The sequence below is a fragment of the Anabrus simplex genome, chromosome 2 (genome assembly GCF_040414725.1).
Source record: "Anabrus simplex isolate iqAnaSimp1 chromosome 2, ASM4041472v1, whole genome shotgun sequence".
Lineage (NCBI taxonomy): Eukaryota > Metazoa > Arthropoda > Insecta > Orthoptera > Tettigoniidae > Anabrus > Anabrus simplex.
The window spans coordinates 171,598,447-171,616,916 of NC_090266.1; the positions used below are offsets into that span (position 1 = coordinate 171,598,447).

General features: G+C 41.4%; 1 protein-coding gene across 1 annotated transcript in view; it reads right to left on the minus strand.

Moving 5' to 3' along the window:
• The window catches only part of LOC136863973 (titin), a 982,878-nt gene that overhangs the window by 746,175 nt on the left and 218,233 nt on the right, over positions 1-18,470 (minus strand). Inside the window, exon 12 of the mRNA XM_067140442.2 lies at positions 6,565-6,813. Coding sequence (XP_066996543.2) covers positions 6,565-6,813 — 249 coding nt within the window. The remainder of the gene's footprint in view (positions 1-6,564; positions 6,814-18,470) is intronic.

Consider the following 18,470-nt stretch of genomic DNA (forward strand, 5'->3'; position numbering starts at 1 on the left):
TTATACAGTACAACTTACTTGACAAATATCAATCGGGATTCAGACAAAACCACAGTACTGCCACTGCATTAGTTAAAGTGACAAATGACATGCAACTAGCGATAGATAAAGGACAAATGACTATACTTGTTCTCTTGGACTTAAGCAAAGCCTTCGACTGTGTAGATAGAGACATATTACTCGCTAAACTCAAGGCGCTGAAATTTTCTTACAGCACTTTAACCTGGGTACACTCCTATCTCAGTGATCGTCAGCAGCGCGTATCAATGGGAAACGATACATCTTCGTGGCAAACCACTAAGATGGGCGTGGCTCAGGGAGGAGTATTGTCACCACTTTTGTTCTCATTGTACATGAACGACTTATCTGAGACGCTGACCAATTGTAAATATCACCTGTATGCAGATGATATACAGTTATATATTCACACAAAGCCTAATGACTTAAACAATTCAGTCACTAAGTTAAACGAAGACCTAGCAAATGTTAATGACTGGACTAGCAGACATGGCCTGAAAATGAACCCATCAAAATCACAGGCCATCATAATTGGCACGTATAAATCTCATGCTAAAATACAAAACATGTATATACCCAGTGTTATGCTCAGTGGAATACCAGTAACATTTAGCGATCATGTAAAGAACCTTGGAGTAGTATTCGATAAATATTTAAGTTGGTCGGAACACGTCACAAAAATTTGTCAAAGAGTATTCTACTCATTACATTCTGCAAAAAGGATGAGGGACTTCCTTCCAAGAAACACAAGAAAATTATTAGTACAGAGTCTAATATTTCCAATATTTGACTACGGAGATGTAGTTTGTAATAGTATAAGCAAAACACATTCATTTCGACTACAGCGAGCCTACAATGCTTGTGCTCGATTCGTATTAAATATCCCAATACAAACTCATATTAGCCCTTTCCTCTCTCAGCTGTCGTGGCTAAGATTGACTGAACGACGTAAATACCACGCTGTTTCCCTTCTCCACAGTATTCTGCAAACGAGCAAACCAGATTATCTTAGAACAGACTTTAAATACCTCTCCCCTTCCGATAGAGCTCCCTCAAGGTCATCCACACGTTCCCTCTTGTCCATTCCCATTCACCACAGTAACTCTTACAACAACTCATTCATACCTGCTACCATACGTTCCTGGAACTCAATCCCAGCTGAAATTAGAGGCATAGGCAATCCGAGGCTATTTAAAAGGAAATGTTTAATGTGGTATTCAAATATGTAAATAGTAGATTTCACCAACGTAAAATTTAATAATTAGCTCTTAATTATCAATAAGGATGGAAATTTTAGAGGTTAAGTAAATTACTTTTAGTGACTTTTAGAAATACATGTAAAAATGATTTTATAAAGCTGTTGTATAATATGGTTTGGCATAATAGCAGGCTTCATAGCCTGAGCCCCGCCATATAAGAAAGGCAATAAACTAAACAAGGGTTCGCGATACAATCAACTGCACGGAGTTGAGCAGGTTAAAGTTCGCTAAACTTGGTCTGTTTCATAATAGAAAAGAAAACCACTCACGTATATAGATAGAACCGAACATTGAAATAATTTTAGAAGCTTGCCTACTGAGGAGGTATTTTATAAAAATCAGGGGCGGTGCGTGGTATTGTTGCAGGTTTGCACAACTCCCAATAATTTTACGCTTCATTTGTCGTCTTTTCTTCCTATTTTGCAGTTTAATAAACCTAACATGTACTCTAAAATGTGTTAAAACCAAGCACCTTTTGTCGTTCGATGTACTAATACTTCGTAACGAACCATTAAACTCCGCCGTCTTCAAATCAAACTCAGGGGGTTGACTTTCCTACGCCAAACTCCCTAGCGCACAGCGCGCCGCTATTTAGTTTCAGCAGGGTCAAGCCTAAAGCCTGTATACGATGTATAGCATCAGGTAGCAAGCCCGCCAGTATCGGTCCTAGGGAGTTGCATGAGACCAGCAAGTCCCCTATCGAAAAACAACTCCAAATGTCCCCGTTAGATTGCACCACTCTGCAGAGATGACTTCATCCCTGCTTTCTGGCCACCTTTGCCCCTAGTTTGCATCAATGAAAAACAGGAGGGCGAATTTTCAATTCAAGTGAGGTAAGAATAACTGTAGTTATACTTTTATTTCCTGTGTTTTAATTGCTGGATATATTTCAATTTTAATATGAATGCAGTTCATTACATACGGTTACTAGGGATTCTTGTTATTTCTATTAGATTCTCATTTAAAATTGCAACATTGAAAATTTTGGTGCAACACCCAGCCTCAGATACGACCAGCCGCCACTGATAAAAATCATGCAAATTTCGGGATTACAAAAATATGTCCTTGACCAGGGTGTTGCACTGCAGATCTATCAGCTAAAGCTGGAAGTAATTCTCAGCTAGATGCGAGAAATGTCTGATAAATAAATCGAACTCAGTCTTGAAATCTCCTTGGAAACAGATCGGCCGGCATGTTGGCCAGGCGACTGTGCTGCTATCGCGTGGCCAGACAGCAAACATTTCCCTCCTCCTCTCCACTCCAAGCCGCCTTTGCGCTCGGCGTTCAAGGTAAGAGCATTGTTGGAGCAGGCCTGTTTCGTACGTCAAAGTGCCCAATAGGGCCGAAACATGTATTTTTAATGTGATTTTACTCTACATTTAATGTATTGAGCAAGGTGGACTACTGAAATTACATATTGTCTTTATTGTAAAGTCAATACGGAACAAATATGATTCTTAGATTGTAATTGGAATCGTTGGTGTGTCTTAGTGAACAACAGAAGCCTGTTACTGTCAATACTGGCTTTAGTGCGTAATCATAAGCTAAACATTGTTATCTAAATGTGTTTCGGTTGCTTGGTTACACGTATTCATTCAGAACCCCGTATTTGTCAATGCCCTCAATCATACTATAAGTTACTGTACATTTCGGTTTTCGGTGACAGTATTCTAAAAGGAAAATATGGGTATTCTAATAACCATCCAGTGCTGCTTAAAACCAGCTTTAGATCATTGTTCTAAAAGTCGACTTGCAGAAGAATATCCAGAGGACGACATGCCTTCAATTGATGGCCACACTGAGACCGAGTTTCTATGTCCAAAATTAATATTTCTTAAGATGGAACTCTAAATTTTTGAAAGGTTTAGTCGAACTTTAGGGAAATGTTTAGAATTATGTGCAAGTTTGATGACGTTACCAATAATTAAATAGTCGTGCAATTAACATCGAGAGAGCTGCATAACTTTCACTCATGAAAACCATTAGTGCTCAGACTGTTTCTCGTATGACTAATTAGTGTATCACTAATGTACTGGGGAAAGTAGTAAAATAATCTATGGCTGTGTCAAGACGCTAAAAAGTGATGGCAACTTCAGTGGCCACAGCATTGTATGAAATACTAATATTAATTCTACGATAATTTTAAAACATAATCTGAAATTTCTAAAATCAATTTTCATGATATTTTAAAATACAGGGTGTTCAGAGATTCCCATTACAAACTTCTAGGTTTTATTGAGGGAAGTAGTGGATTACGTTCTGATTAGGAATTCACGCCCGGAAACGTACCGTTTCCTTCACACACGTATAAAAATTTCAAATCAAGTGTTTAAATGTCTCATTTCTGCTGGGTGAAGGAGTATTGCGAGAGGCAGGGCAGATACCACGTGATATCAGGGGATCGCCTTACTGTAATTACATATCCTAAGCACCCCTCAGCTCGTCAACACTATTAAGGTAAACATGACACATCTATGCAAGCACTCCTTCGCCCAGAAGAAAAAGGAGATTTAAATACTTGACTTGAAGGTTTTGTGCGTGTAGCACATATTCAAAACGTTCTCCACTCAGTCCCTTCTATAAGCCAAAGGATTTAGTAATCTAAATTTACGAACATTCTGTAAAAATTAAAATTTAACAACAATACTTACGTTTTGTAACCTATGTGTAGTCACTCTCAAAATCACATTACGGAATATCACATCTGAACTACTGTACACAAACATCAGAATGAGATATATATTTAGAACAGATGAAAATACAAAGAGCAATGAAACTTAATGTTTACATTTATTACACTTCCTTAAATGTCGTTACCGCTGAGTACTAATGGGCTTTAATCTTGACTTACTACTCTTCCACTCAACCCTTTTTAGAGATGTCGTTCACAAGATGAAGAAACTCCGAACCAAGTTCGAAATCCAAGCGTGACCCAGATCTTGTATTCCTTTTCAAGAGCCAGACCATTTCTGACCATGGCATTGACTTTTTAGAGAGTGAATTCATCTTCAATATGGAATGTCTATTCCAGAATATCAGTAACATTTTGACAGTTAATTTTAAAATTAGAACTACCTCCTGACTGATTCACTGTTGTTAGGCACTTACAAGCAGTATTATCTACGACTAGAAAAGTTTTGGCTACATAGATACTATTACAAAACAAACGACAAGGCAAAAGTTGAGTGAAGAATTATGACAGCTTTCACTTCTGTTAGGTTACCAACATACAGCGCTCAAAAACGTTTTGATTATTCTGGTTTGGTGCACTTTTTATTTTGCTATGTGTATATACGTACATTATACGTTACGAACGGTAAAGATCTAAACAACAACAACATGCAGTGAGCTATGCAAATGCAACAGAAACGTAACAAGAGCAGGAAGTTTGTAATATGGGATTTTGAACGCAAAATTATCATTCGTTTTGTGTCTGATCAATGCCATGTATAGCAGAGGCATGCTTGAACACGACGAGCAGCAAGGAGTTCAACTCGTTTTGGGGCGGATTATCTCATTCTTGGATAGCAGCTTCCGTCAGTTGTGGAATGTCAGCAGGAGGATTAGAACGGAGGGCAACTGATCTCTTTGTTTCACGCAATGCATGTTCAACACAGTTCATGCCCGCAGAATATACCAGCCACTCTATTCATTCGCTGTATGCCATGCAATGATTGACCACTGTGGCTCTATGGACACGGGTATTGACATTAACTAGTGTAAAGGCCTCGCCTGCAGTGGCAGCACCTCCTGCAAGTACAGGTTGGAGGATGTTGTCTCTGTACAGCAGACCTGCATAGGAATGAAGGCGTACGTCGATCAAACATGATCCCACCCCAAAACATGACTTCTGCTAAAGGCGCTCCAGGATAACGTGCTCGTTCCATCTCTCACCGGATCTTCTCCAGACTATATGTTCCCGTTGTACAAGCTTATTTTGCGCTCATCAGAAAAGATCGTACGCTTCCACTCTTTCTGATGCCATGAGCTATAAAATGTTGCCCATCTCGCAAGAGCTGATCTATGGTGTGGTTTAACGGGAGTGTTTTTTTGCATAGGCCTTTTTTGATACCAGTCCTCCGTTGTGCAGCCGATTTCGCACTGTCTGATCTGGTAAATTCACTCCGGTGGCCCTCCGAAGATCCTGGTGGAACGACATGGCAGTACCAGTGGACCTACGACGTGCTGAAAGCAACGAATACCGATCCTTCCTGCTAGTTGTTCTGAGTTGTCGTCCCGTCTTGTATCGATCAGCAACCGTTTGTGTCTCCCTGAACTTTTCACAAAATCTGCAGACACCAGTCTGACTCACCCCAAAACCAACGGCGACATCCATTTGGCGCTTACCTTCATACAGCAATGCCACAATTCGAATGCGGTCTGCTGTCTGTACACCATCGACCTTACAAGTGGCATTGCTGTGGAACTGAGTAACAGACACAGGACTCCGATCTTAAGAGCTCTACAGATGATCTGATATGGTAAGGTGGTCGGGCGGTCGGATTGCGCCGTACCTGACTTCACCTGACAAGAGTTTCGTCGGACGACACAACTACACAACCTAACTTAGCGCCTGATCTGACCAAATCCACCTGACTGCCTGTCCAAATAAGATCGTCTGTAAGGATCTTTAGAAATAACGAACCTGATCTGGGTTTAGTTTCGCAAGACGTCTCAGGCATTGGCCTACAGTAGGGGTTTCCTAGCCGAGGCGGTAAAGCCGTGATCGGTTCGTCCGGAAAGACATTGACAAATTTAAGAAAAGAGATTGCCACTCCTGGAGTGGCACATGGCCCATAAGTTTCACTCAGAGTACATAAACAGTGAGTGCCAGCTAAATTTCTTGGGGCAAAGGCGACCGGGCATAGGGCTAACGACTAAATTCCACTTAGTGCCGAGGTTCACTCCTCCAAGGGCCTTCATGGCCTGTACGGAGAATGCCTTGCTTTTATTGGCCTACAGTGCATAGTGTAAACATGTTTGAAGTACCGTGACACATAACGTGTGAAATTGTAATAAGCAAAACATTTTTGGGCACTGAATTTCACAACTAACCAAGAATGATACGTTAATTTTATATTTCCAATAAGGACCACTACTCTTTTCGAAGAGAAACCATATCTCAAAGAAAGGTAGGCAAATTTATGAGAACATCCTTCCGGTTGAAAGGTCTAGATTTTCCGCCTGACATGTCTAATTTCAGCAAACATCAGAGAATTCCTTTGATGGCATGACGAGTGATGTGCTGGTGGTAGTAGTACCTGGAACCTGTTTCATCCTGCCTTACCTCCTTGAGCTGTGTGGTCAACTCGTCATCTGTGACGCTAGTTTCCGTCTTGTCGCTGGTGGAACTGGGTACACATGCCGCTGTATCAGCCTTTTCGGAATCTGGCGTCGTCTTCTCTCCGCCGCTGGATTCACTACCACTACGCATCACTTCTGACGTCACATGATAAGAAGTGATATCCAGAGTAGGACTATACGACATCTTGAGGTTCGTGGTTTCGGTCACTTCGTGCACAACCACCTCTGTCATCTAGAAACATACAATGAAAAGGACATTAGTTCTCCTTGACTTCCAAAAATCAAGAGGCAGGATTGGATCACAAGCAGTGTTACCAGCTAGTGAGTCCCAAAATTCGCCAGATTCTCAAACATAAGTTGGGTGTCATTAACCTCTCATGGTGCGAAAGTTTTTTTACCCAGCAATGTAACTGAAAAAGTCTAAGTAGAGAGCAGCACTAGTTGCATTTTGCTTCCTGTATTTTGAAAATTTTGCCTAAAATTCACTTTTACAACAAAAACAATACGCTTTAGTCCTACCAGAATCATTCAGCCTTACCCATTCGTATTAAATCTCCCACTCTTTCCAATAATGCTGCTGAAATATTGGTTTAACTATGATTGGAAAATATCCTCATTAAAATATTTCTTTGTGAGTACCTTATCTCTTTATTGATAACCAGCTAAAGGACCAGTTCTTCGTGCGGATTTATGAGCAAGGGAGGCGCGCGTATAGTTCTTGACCTTGCAAGCAGCCTGCACGTCTTCGACCTGGCAAGCATCAGTGGCCTGTCTGAATCTCAGCTGTTAAAATGGTGAGACAGTTACCATTGCAACACCGTATTTTCGTATGTAAAAGTTCTGATTTCATCTTAATGGTCGTGGGAACTCTCGCTATTGGTGAGCAGAAAATCCTAATGGTGTTCATGAAGTCCCTCATTATGATAGGAAGATAGGTGTTTGGTGTGCTGTTAGTGCAAGACAAATAATTAGGCCTATTGTTTTCGGGACGACAGTAATGCAGAGAGGTACCAATATTACATTTTGACGCTATTCTTCCATTAGTTAACGGTAGAAGAAAAATTGCGTGGGTGGTTCCAACAAGATTCAGCCGCAACTCATACAGCAAAAACTTCCCTTCTTACATGCTTGGAAGTCTTTACAGACAGAGTGATCGGTTGTGGTCTATTTCCCCCTCGTTCTCCAGATCTAACAATGTGTGATTCTTACTTTGTGGGGTAAACTGAAAGAAAAAGTGTACCGAACAAATCCTCACATATTGGAGGAACTGAAAGAAAACATGACGAATGAAATCAGAAGCACTACAGTGGGAGGACTCACTTGTGTCAGCCAGAATGTGGATACCGGATATAGTGCCTGTACAACCCAGGAAGGACGACACTTCCAGCATCTTTTATAAGGTAAGATTTCACATAAGATTATATGCACGCTTAAAGCAGGGTGGCCGCGCGCGACATAAGTTCGGCTGAGACAGCTGCCGTAGCGCAGAGTACAAACACCGTGCGTTCGGTCTGAGTTTATATGAGAGTCCCTGTATGTTTGTGTTATACAAGACGCACTTGTAGACAATATTTACGATCTTCTCATCGGGTACATAAATAAGGGCAGGAAAAATTAAACTGGCCGCAAAATATGTACAAGACTGACGCAAAATTGACCCTTGTTAATGAACAGAAAAACTGCCCATCACAGGAAATGCTGGAAACCGTGATTTCGATGCACCAATCGATTGCTGTCACATGTCTGCACTTAAATAAATAATCTACGTCCCTTCTCCTTTTTAATGATAGTATAGGCATTTTCATGTACAGTAAATAATGCGTAGTTCCTAAGGAAAATAAATAAATAAATAAATAAATAAATAAATAAATAAATAAATAAATAAATAAATAAATAAATAAATAAATAAGTAAATAAATAAATAAATAAATAAATTTTCCATATCTCTATAGACATACGAAATAAGTCACTTCAGTTGTAATTATACCTGATCATTTTGGGTGAAGCTGAAAATGCTATTTATTTCTGAGGATGTATGCGAATGGGTTGTAGGGTTTAAGAAGAGAATTACAAATGAATTGTCTCATTATTGCATCAGGCTCCATTGCGTTCGGATCAGAGTGTTACGGGTTCGATTCCCAGCCGCGTTGGGGATTTTAGTAGTGTCTAGTTAATTGTTCTGGCCGGGCCGAGTGTCTTAGGGCCGAATTCTTAGATAGCACTTATAAATAAGTGCCCCTTATAAGCCAGGTTTCATTTCTTTCTTTTTTATTGCTATTTGCTTTACGTCGCACCGACACATATGTCTTACGGTGACGATGGGATAGGAAAGGCCTAGGAAGTGGAAGGAAGTGACCGCGGCCTTAATTAAGGTACAGCCCCGGCATTTGCCTGGTATGAAAATGGGAAACCACGGAAAACCATCTTCAGGGCTGCCGACAGTGGGGCTCGAACCCACGATCTCCCGATTACTGGATACTGGCCGCAATTAAGCGACTGCAGCTATCGAGCTCGGTGAGGTTTCATTTCATATTACCTACTTAAGTGTCCCACTTATTGCTATAAGCGGACCTCTCACACACACTTAAGTGACTCACTTATATTGCAGGAACATGGGAGGATATTGATTTTGCTGAATATGTTGCATTTCATCCACAGAATGCTTTCCATGCACACAGTAGAGATGGAAAATCCTGTCGAAATGTAATGGTAAGGTAACGGTGTATTCTGCCCGAAGGCAGGTTCGAACCTTCGCAGAGGTGTGCCTGAGCCGGAATTTACGTACAGTAGTGTGGCCAGTTTCTTTCCGCTCCTCCACTCCCTTACCCCCCCAACAGCGCGTGGCAACCCATCCGCAACTTGACCACGCCCAATGTTGCTTAACTTCGAAGATCTCACGGGATCCAGTGTGTCAACATGGCTATGGCCGTTGGCCAAATGTAATGTTATCAACAATAAAGGGAGGTTTTGTTTTTAGTAAAGTGACAGTTATGGATATTCTTGTTCCTTTGATTGAGAGAGTGGACATGACCTCTAGAGGACTCACTATCTCGCCATTAATGAAGATATTGTTTTGAGATCTTATGCCACCTCTTAATTCAGATTATTATTATTATTATTATTATTATTATTATTATTATTATTATTATTATTATCTTCTTAATCTGTTTTCCCACCAGGGTCAGTTTTTCCCTCGGGCTCAGCGAGGGATCCCACCTCTACCACCTCAAGGGCAGTGTCCTGGAGCTTCAGACTCTGGGTCGGGGGATACAACTGGGGAGGATGACCAGTACCTCGCCAAGGCGGCCTCACCTGCTATGCTGAACAGGGGCCTTGTGGGGGGATGGGACGATTGGATGGGACAGGCAAGGAAGAGGGAAGGAAGCGGCCGTGGCCTTAAGTTAGGTACCATCCCGGCATTTGCCTGGAGGAGAAGTGGGAAACCACGGAAAACCACTTCGAGGATGGCTGAGGTGGGAATCGAACTCACCTCTACTCATTTGACCTCCCGAGGCTGTGCCCTCGTACCACTTTTCAAAAATTTCGTGGCAGAGCCGGGAATCGAACCCGAACCTCCGGAGGTGGCAGCTAATCACGCTAACCACTACACCACAGAGGCGGACATTATTATTATTATTATTATTATTATTATTATTATTATTATTATTATTATTATTATTATTATTTCGCTGAATTAATTGGAAATGTAATCTTCTTCTTTCTTAATCTGTTTACCCTCCAGGGTTGGTTTTTCCCTCGGACTCAGCGAGGGATCCCACATCTACCACCTCAAGGGCAGTGTCCTGGAGCGTGAGACATTGGGTCGGGGATACAACTGGGGAGAATGACCAGTACCTCGCCCAGGCGGCCTCACCTGCTATGCTGAACAGGGGCCTTGGTGAGGGATGGGAAGATTTGAAAGGATAGGCAAGGAAGAGGGAAGGAAGCGGCCGTTGCCTGAAGTTAGGTACCATCCCGGCATTCGCCTGGAGGAGAAGTGGGAAACCACGGAAAACCACTTTCAGGATGGCTGAGCTGGGAATCAAACCCATCTCTACTCAGTTGACCTTCCGAGGCTGAGTGGACCCCGTTCCAGCCCTCGTACCACTTTTCAAATTTCGTGGCAGAGCCGGGAATCGAACCCGGTCCTAAGGGGGTGGCAGCTAATCACACTAACCACTACACCACAGAGGCGGACTGGAAACGTGTTACAAGTTGAAAAGTTATCAAGACTGTAGGCCTATAGAATAGTAAAGAACGATACTGACATCTCAGAAAAATTAACGTGTGGCAGTACCACAATTTATTTTAAGGTTGGTTTGTGCTAGTTATATTAGGTTAGTCAACCAATCGTTTGTTGAATTATATCAGAAGTTTCTGAAATCATGGCATCGCACATCAAAACATACTATTTACAATGTATTGGGAAGTAATTAGGCCTACATCAATGTAAGGGCTGTGGATATATTTGTCAAATCATTAAAAAGCATTGTAAAGCCAGATATTTTACATTTGAGGAATATTTGTGTAGGTTCAAGTACCTAGATAACTATAAACATAAATTATTATATTAAGAAGAAAATCAGACTCTGGGCATTTTCGTAGTTTGCATTGTTCACAACAAGTTTTTCCCAATTCATTCATATTCTGCTGAGAAACCGCGTCGGTCTGTCTGCTGAGAAACCGCGTCGGTCTGCTTGTTCTATATGTGCAGGTATTTCGACACAAGTTCTTGCAGGTGCCGTCCCAGCTCGCTGTATTGTTATCCATTCTGATAACCAAATGCAATATAGACGATCTTTAACCTCAAAAGTGGAAACAAATGTCGCGCAATGTCCTCCGATTAACAAAACACAATAGATCATCCCACTATTCGGTGGCCAGAACTACACGATCCAGGGAAAATAGGCATAATGTACAGCATTTCCACATCTCCAGTGAATACTTACTGTATCAATGTGTGTGCTCTTCAAGTGCTGTCTATGTCTACAGGTAAACTCTTATAAAGGAATACTTACTATAAGTGATCCCTTATTACTTAAGGGTTCCATTTATGTATAAGTGCTGTCTATAAATTCTGCCCTTAGACGGTTGAGGCGCTGGCCTCCTGACTCCAACTTGGCAGGGTCGCTCCCGACTCAGTCCGGTGGTATTTGAAGGTGCTCAAATACGTCAGCCTCGTGTCGGTAGATGTACGAGTACTTAGGCCTAAATGAACTCATGCGGTACAAAATTCTAGTACCTCTGCGTCTGCGGAAACCGCCAAAGTAGTTATTGGGACGTAAAAAGCAATACCATTATTATTATTATTATTATTTTTATTATTATTATTATTATTATTATTAATTATTATTATTATTATTATTATTATTATTATTATTATTATTATTATTATTATTATTATTATTATTATTATTATTATTTCCGATGAGGCCTGCTAAGGACCACGTGCCAATTTCAATTCAGTTCTTCATACTTTGTTGTTTTCTCTTCCGCTCCTTCCAATATTCTTTCATCCTTTCACTATGCTCTTTCCTTCTGTCCTCGGACCACTTCGCACCAGCCTTCTTGTTCAATCTTCCTTGGAATCCTTCCATACTTACTACCCTCTTTGTAAAAAAATTTCTGTCCAAAGTTTCTTCTTCTCTTATGTTATTTCTTTCTAAATCTTTCTGTACTTCTTGAATCCAGCTAGTTGTTGCCTTTTTGTCCCAAAGGTACTTGAAAATATTTTTTGTTAATCTGGAATCATCCATTCTGTAAATATGCCCGAAAAACTGCAGTCTCCTTTTTCTTCTTCTTCTTATTATTATTGTTGTTTGCTCTGGTTCGGGCATTATTTTTTTTTGCTAGGGGCTTTACGTCGCACCGACACAGATAGGTCTTATGGCGACGATGGGATAGGAACGGCCTAGGAGTTGGAAGGAAGCGGCCGTGGCCTTAATTAAGGTACAGCCCCAGCATTTGCCTGGTGTGAAAATGGGAAACCACGGAAAACCATTTTCAGGGCTGCCGATAGTGGGATTCGAACCTACTATCTCCCGGATGCAAGCTCACAGCCGCGCGCCTCTACGCGCACGGCCAACTCGCCCGGTGGTTCGGGCATTAGGTATTTGCGTTTGTCCAATACACTTCTCTTCATATGCGCACTACCAATCACAACAGAAACACGCAATGGTGAATCCATTTCTCAAAAATGGTTAGCGTCAGGAAAGGCATCCGGCTGTAAAACAGGGCCAAGTCCACAAGTGCTACACAGCCGGCACCCGCAATCCCACCAGGCTGTGAGAAAAACGACAGAAGAAGAACTGTCTCGTCCTTGGCTTTAACAGTGCTAAAGAGTATGAGGTATTGAGTCAATACTAGCCTTCGTATTGGGTTGGCTGCTCTAATTTGATGAGGAAACGTAGGAACATTCTGCCGCTGGCCAACTTCCGGTTCTCTCAACTGTAACGCGGGAAGCCAGATGGAAATGAAGTGGTCGGTTGAACAACAAATTTATTTGGTGAAATGTTACGTGTCCGCCTATGTGGTGTAGTGGTTAGTGCGATTTGGGTTCGATTCCCGGCTCTGCTACGAAATTTGGAAAGTGGTACGGGGGCTGGAACGGTGTCCACTCAGCCTCGGTAGGTCAACTAAGTAGAGGGGGGTTCGATTTCCGCCTGTCATCCTCGAAGTGGTTTCCCACTTCTTCTCCAGGAAAATGCCGCGATGATACCTAACTAAACGCCATGGCCGCTTCCTTCCCACTTCCTTGTCTATCCCTCCCGATCTTCCCATCCCTCCACAAGGTCCCTGTTCAGCATACCAGGTGAAGCTGCCTGAGCGAGGTACTGGTCCTCTTTTTGTATCCTCTGACCCAAAGTCCCACGCCTCACAGGACACTGCCCTTGAGGCGATAGAGGTGGGATTCCTCGCTGAGTCCAAGGGAAAAACATACCCTGGAGGGTAAATGGATTAAGAAATAAAGAAAGAAAGAAAGAAAGAAAGAAAGAAAGAAAGAAAGAAAGAAATGTTACGTAAAAATGTAACTATAGAAGATTTGTTCGGAGATTTGCTCGTAAATATCAACAAGATCTTGCGTTTTGAAGTTGATGAAAAAGTGCCGAGCAAGAGGTTTAGTTTTTAATGTACGAAAAAGTAATAATGGCGTGTGACCTCCGAATAGGGCTGGTGCAGGTCTATGAGGCGGCAAACACACCCAGCCCCCGAGTCATCGCAATTAACCAATCAAAATTAAAATCCCCGGTTTGTCCGGGAATCGAACTCAGGGCCTCCTGGACCAAAGGGCTGTACGCTAAAAATTTAGCCGTAGTGCCGGACTTGTGTTGTACAGAGGAAGCGGAAAAGGCAAGTTTTATCTGAAGACAAACTTGGACACGGTTAGAAGAAAGTCCCAGAAAATCACTTAGTCATCTAGCGCAGGAAACGTACATATTCATGGGGTCGACGCAGAAGGCGACCAGACTGTTGAAATGTCGACCATATCAAATGCGGCTTCTGCAGGAACTTAACCAGACAGATTTCGCCGCAAGAAATAGGTTCTGTAACTGGTTTCGTGAAAGTGTTTACAACGGAAATATGGATCCACAGCTAATGTTTATGACTGACGAGGCATGGTTCCGTCTTTCTGGACATGTAAATTCTAAAAATGTGCGATTGTGGAGTAGGCCCTATTGTGAAGTGCTACTGCATTTTATTAAAATAAGGGCATGGTGTGCGGAACGTGCGTAGTGGATATTTGGGGATAATTGTACCTTCAAATACCACCGGACTGAGCTGGGATCGAACCCACCAACTTGAGCTCGGATGACCAGCGCTCTACCGTCTGAGCTACTGAGCCCGGTTATCTCCAAGAAGAGTAGTCTCGTAAATCAGCTGCTTATCGAGCTGCCTATTAAAATAATGCAAATTAAAACTTAAAAAGTGAGGGTTGAGCATCAATGTCAGTAGGACAAAGGACATGAGGGTGAATTTTAATGTTGAAATGGGGCTTACGGTTGGTGAAAAAAGGAACGGAGCAGGTGGATTCCTTTTTGTACCTGGCGAGTGTGGTGACAAAGAATGAAGGCACATAAGAAGAAGAAGAAGTCAAAACAGCTAATGGTGCTTTCGTTCCACTATATAAAGTCTGGAGAAACCCTCATTTCAAGGAAGACACAAGTCCGTCTTTACTATAGCAATGTAAAAGTGATCTTATATGCATGCAAAATATGCCCAGATACTTTTCTGATGACATACCTAGTTTACAGTGCAGTGCGTCTTTTGGTGGGACTAGGTCAAGTTCATTACCTTCATTTATCTAACAACCAGACTCATCCTTGGTTTTCCGGTCTGATAAGCTCAGTCGGTAGAGTGCTGGCTTTTTGAGCTCAAATTGGCAATTCCAAGCCTGGCTCACTATCAGTCCGTTGATACTTGAAGGTGCTCCAATACGTCAGCCTCGTGTCGATAGATATACTACCAAGTAAAAGAAATCCTACGGGTCAACATTCTGGCACCTCGACGTCTCCGAAAACCGTAAAAGTAGTTAGTGGGACGTAAGGCAGTAAGGAAGTAGTAGAGGTATGACCGATGTATCCAGCCCCTGTGATGAATGATGTGAAGATGTCCCTTATAGCATTGGTTACTGTATACATCTCAGTGGGCTTGCCAGATTGATCTGTAACAGCACTCTCTGGCTCAGTGAGGAAAGCAACGCGAAACTTTCTCATTTTCCTAGTATCGGTACTCTTCTTCAGTGATGCCTAGGCTATCTGTTGATAGTGTAGTTGTTGGATAACCAAAAAGCATTCGCACTGAGGATTCAAAACACATTTTTTGATAATTGGGAGACCCCCAATTCCAATAGCCAATATCCGGAAATTTTTGACAACCGTTGCTTATGCTGGGTCTTTAATATGGACTGAAATAGCCGTTCTGGATTAAAATGTACAGGTGTTTCGAAGAGAAGGCCGGACAAGAAAATGGGAGACGTACCGCTGAAGAAGAAAAAGAAGAAGAAAAATGATTGGAAAATAGGATGATCCTGGACGGAAGTGAAGAACATAGTCACTAACAGAGACAGTTCGAGGGCAATCTCACAAGTATTATTTATATACATTGTTATGCCCTATTCAGGAGCACGGTTGAACTTGCTTAGCTGATGTGTTGGCCTTCTTTTCCTCCCAAAATCTCGCTGAGCTTCTTCCTTCGCTCTTCTGACCAAGTTATAGTAGCTCTGGTGTTGGGTTTGTTTCAAAGTGGTGATTGTCGATTTTGGTTCTGAATTTACATCTGTCCTGTACAATGTCTTCTGAGATGTTGATTTCCTGGAGATCTGTTTCAATTTCACGAAGCCAGCTGTTCTTGGCTTTTAATGAAAGGGCCAGGTTGAGAATTCTTTTAGTTAGCCTGTTGGTGTTCATTCTGATGATGTGTCCATAACGTTTCAATCGTCTTTTCCGAAAAGTGTGAGAAATGTTTTCAGAATGACAATATATCTCCTGGGATGATTTTTTCCTCCATATTCCATCTATACAAACTGGGCCAAAAAAAATTCGTAAAATTGTCCTTTCTTGTTTTTCAATGTCTTTGGTTAAAGATCCGCTACCAATGACTAAGGTTTCTGAGGCATATAACGCTTCAGGTTTGGTTACTGTATTATAGTGTCTAAGTTTTGCATTCCGAGATATTGATTTTTTATTATACCTGTTCCAAGTGATCCTGTATGCTTTCTGTAATTTGGAAATTCTTTCTTTATTTGCTTCGCGGTTTAAACCAGAGGCCTGAATAATTTCTCCCAAATATTTAAATTGGTTCACTTGAACAATTTTGCCGAATTTAGTTATCATAGGTTGCCCATCTAAGTATCGTGAGGCTCCGTCCATGTACTGAGTTTTCTCATACGAAATTTGAAGTCCCATTTTGATGGCAATTTCATGTAATTTTTCAATGGAATGAATTGCTTCATGCCTATTATTGGAAAGGATTGCTATGTCATCAGCAAAGGACAGACACTGCACGTGAATTCTGCCTTTACGTAGTCTTCCAAGGGTTATTCCTTTAGTTTCCTTTTCCTAGGTCCTGATTACTTTCTCAAGTACCAAGTTAAATAGTAACGGCGATAAACCATCCCCTTGACGGACCCCGGTGTTAACAGACAAAGGCTCAGATATTTCGCCTAGCAATTAACTTTTGAAGTAGTGCCAGTTAATGCTTGTTTGATTAATTCTCTTGGTTTTTTTATCCACTTGAAATTGTTCTAGAGTAATGAAAAGTGTTCGACGGTCTATAGAGTCATATGCTTTTCTTAAATCCACAAAAGTAATGACTCTTTGTCTGATTTTGCGCATTTGGAGGGTAGTTTTGAGATTAAGGATTTGTTCTGTACAAGAACTTCCTTTGCGGAAACCTGCCTGGTATTCACCAGTTAGATGGTATGTTTGTTTCTCAAGTCTAGTGAGCAGTACTCTGGAAAAAATTTTGTAAGCAAGTGGTATCAAGCTAATTCCTCTATAATTATTTGTGTTCGTTTTATCCCCTTTCTTGTGTAGTGGATGGATTAGCACACATTTCCAATCTTCCGAGATTTCTTCAGTGATCCAGATGTTCTCAAGAATCGAGTGAATTTTCCGGGCTACGCTGTCACCTCCTATCTTCAGCATTTTGGCAATTATACCATCTTCCCCCGGGGCTTTGTTATTTTTGAGTCCATGGATTATTTCTTTGACTTCTTCCAGTGTTGGGGGTTCTGAATCTTGATTAGATAAGGGTTTTTCAAAGGTGAGTTGTTCTTTAGGGGATTCACAGTTTAAAAGATCCTGGAAATAAACTGCTAGAAGTTTGCAGTTCTCTTGATTATTCGTTTCCATTGTTACCAATGGGCGTTTGAAGCAAAGACCAGGTGCCTGATAATTTGATAATTCTTCTCTGAAAGTTTTGTAAAAGTTTCGTGTATTGTTTTTTGTAAAATCCTGTTCAATTTCTGCCAATCTATAGTGTTCGAATTTGCGTTTTTCAGACCTGATAATTTTTTGTTTGTTTCTGCATTTTGGTGAATTCCTGCCAGGTTTGTTCAGTTTTATGAGAATTCCAATTCTGCCAGGCTTTAGTTCTAAAGTTTATGGCCTTGTCGCAGGTTTCATTCCACCACCTATATTTGCGTTTCCTGGGTGGTGTGCCAACATTTCGAGAAGCCTTCAAAAGTATGTCTCTGAGTTCTAACCAGTTCGAAGGATTGTGAGTACGAATACTTTCAAGGAAAGTACTAGTGTTCTGTTTAAGAAATTCTGGATCGACACGCAGGTTTTTTGTTATTCTGGGTTTGGACCTGATTGGTTGAAATTTGACCTTGATTAAGGATAGATGGTGGTCAGAGTCAATGATCCCCTTTTTAACTTTAACATTCATAATTTCTTTTTGGTTTTTCTTGGAAATAGCCACATGATCTAGTTGAAATTCTCCCAAGTGAAAATTCGGGGATCTCCAGGTTGTTTTCTTGTGTGGAAGCGCCCCGAAATGTGTTGACATTAATTTGAAATCAAAATTTTTGCAAAAATCAATTAATCTTTCTCCATTTTTATTAGTTCTATTGTGCACTGGGTATAGTCCTACAATGGTCCTGAATTTATTTTCTCTACCAATTTGGGCATTGAAATCTCCTAATAGAATTTTTATGTGATGATTTGGAATTGTGGCTGTAGTTTCTTCTAGCAGTTCCCAGAAGTCCTCTACCACCTGCAAGATCTTATGCTCCGTAAGGAGAAAAAAAGGAATGAAGTAAATCGTTTCCTTAACAAGTAATGTCGGGCGAGTTGGCCGTGCGCGTAGAGGCGCGCGGCTGTAAGCTTGCATCCGGGAGATCGTGGGTTCGAATCCCACTGTCGCCAGCCCTGAAGATGGTTTTCC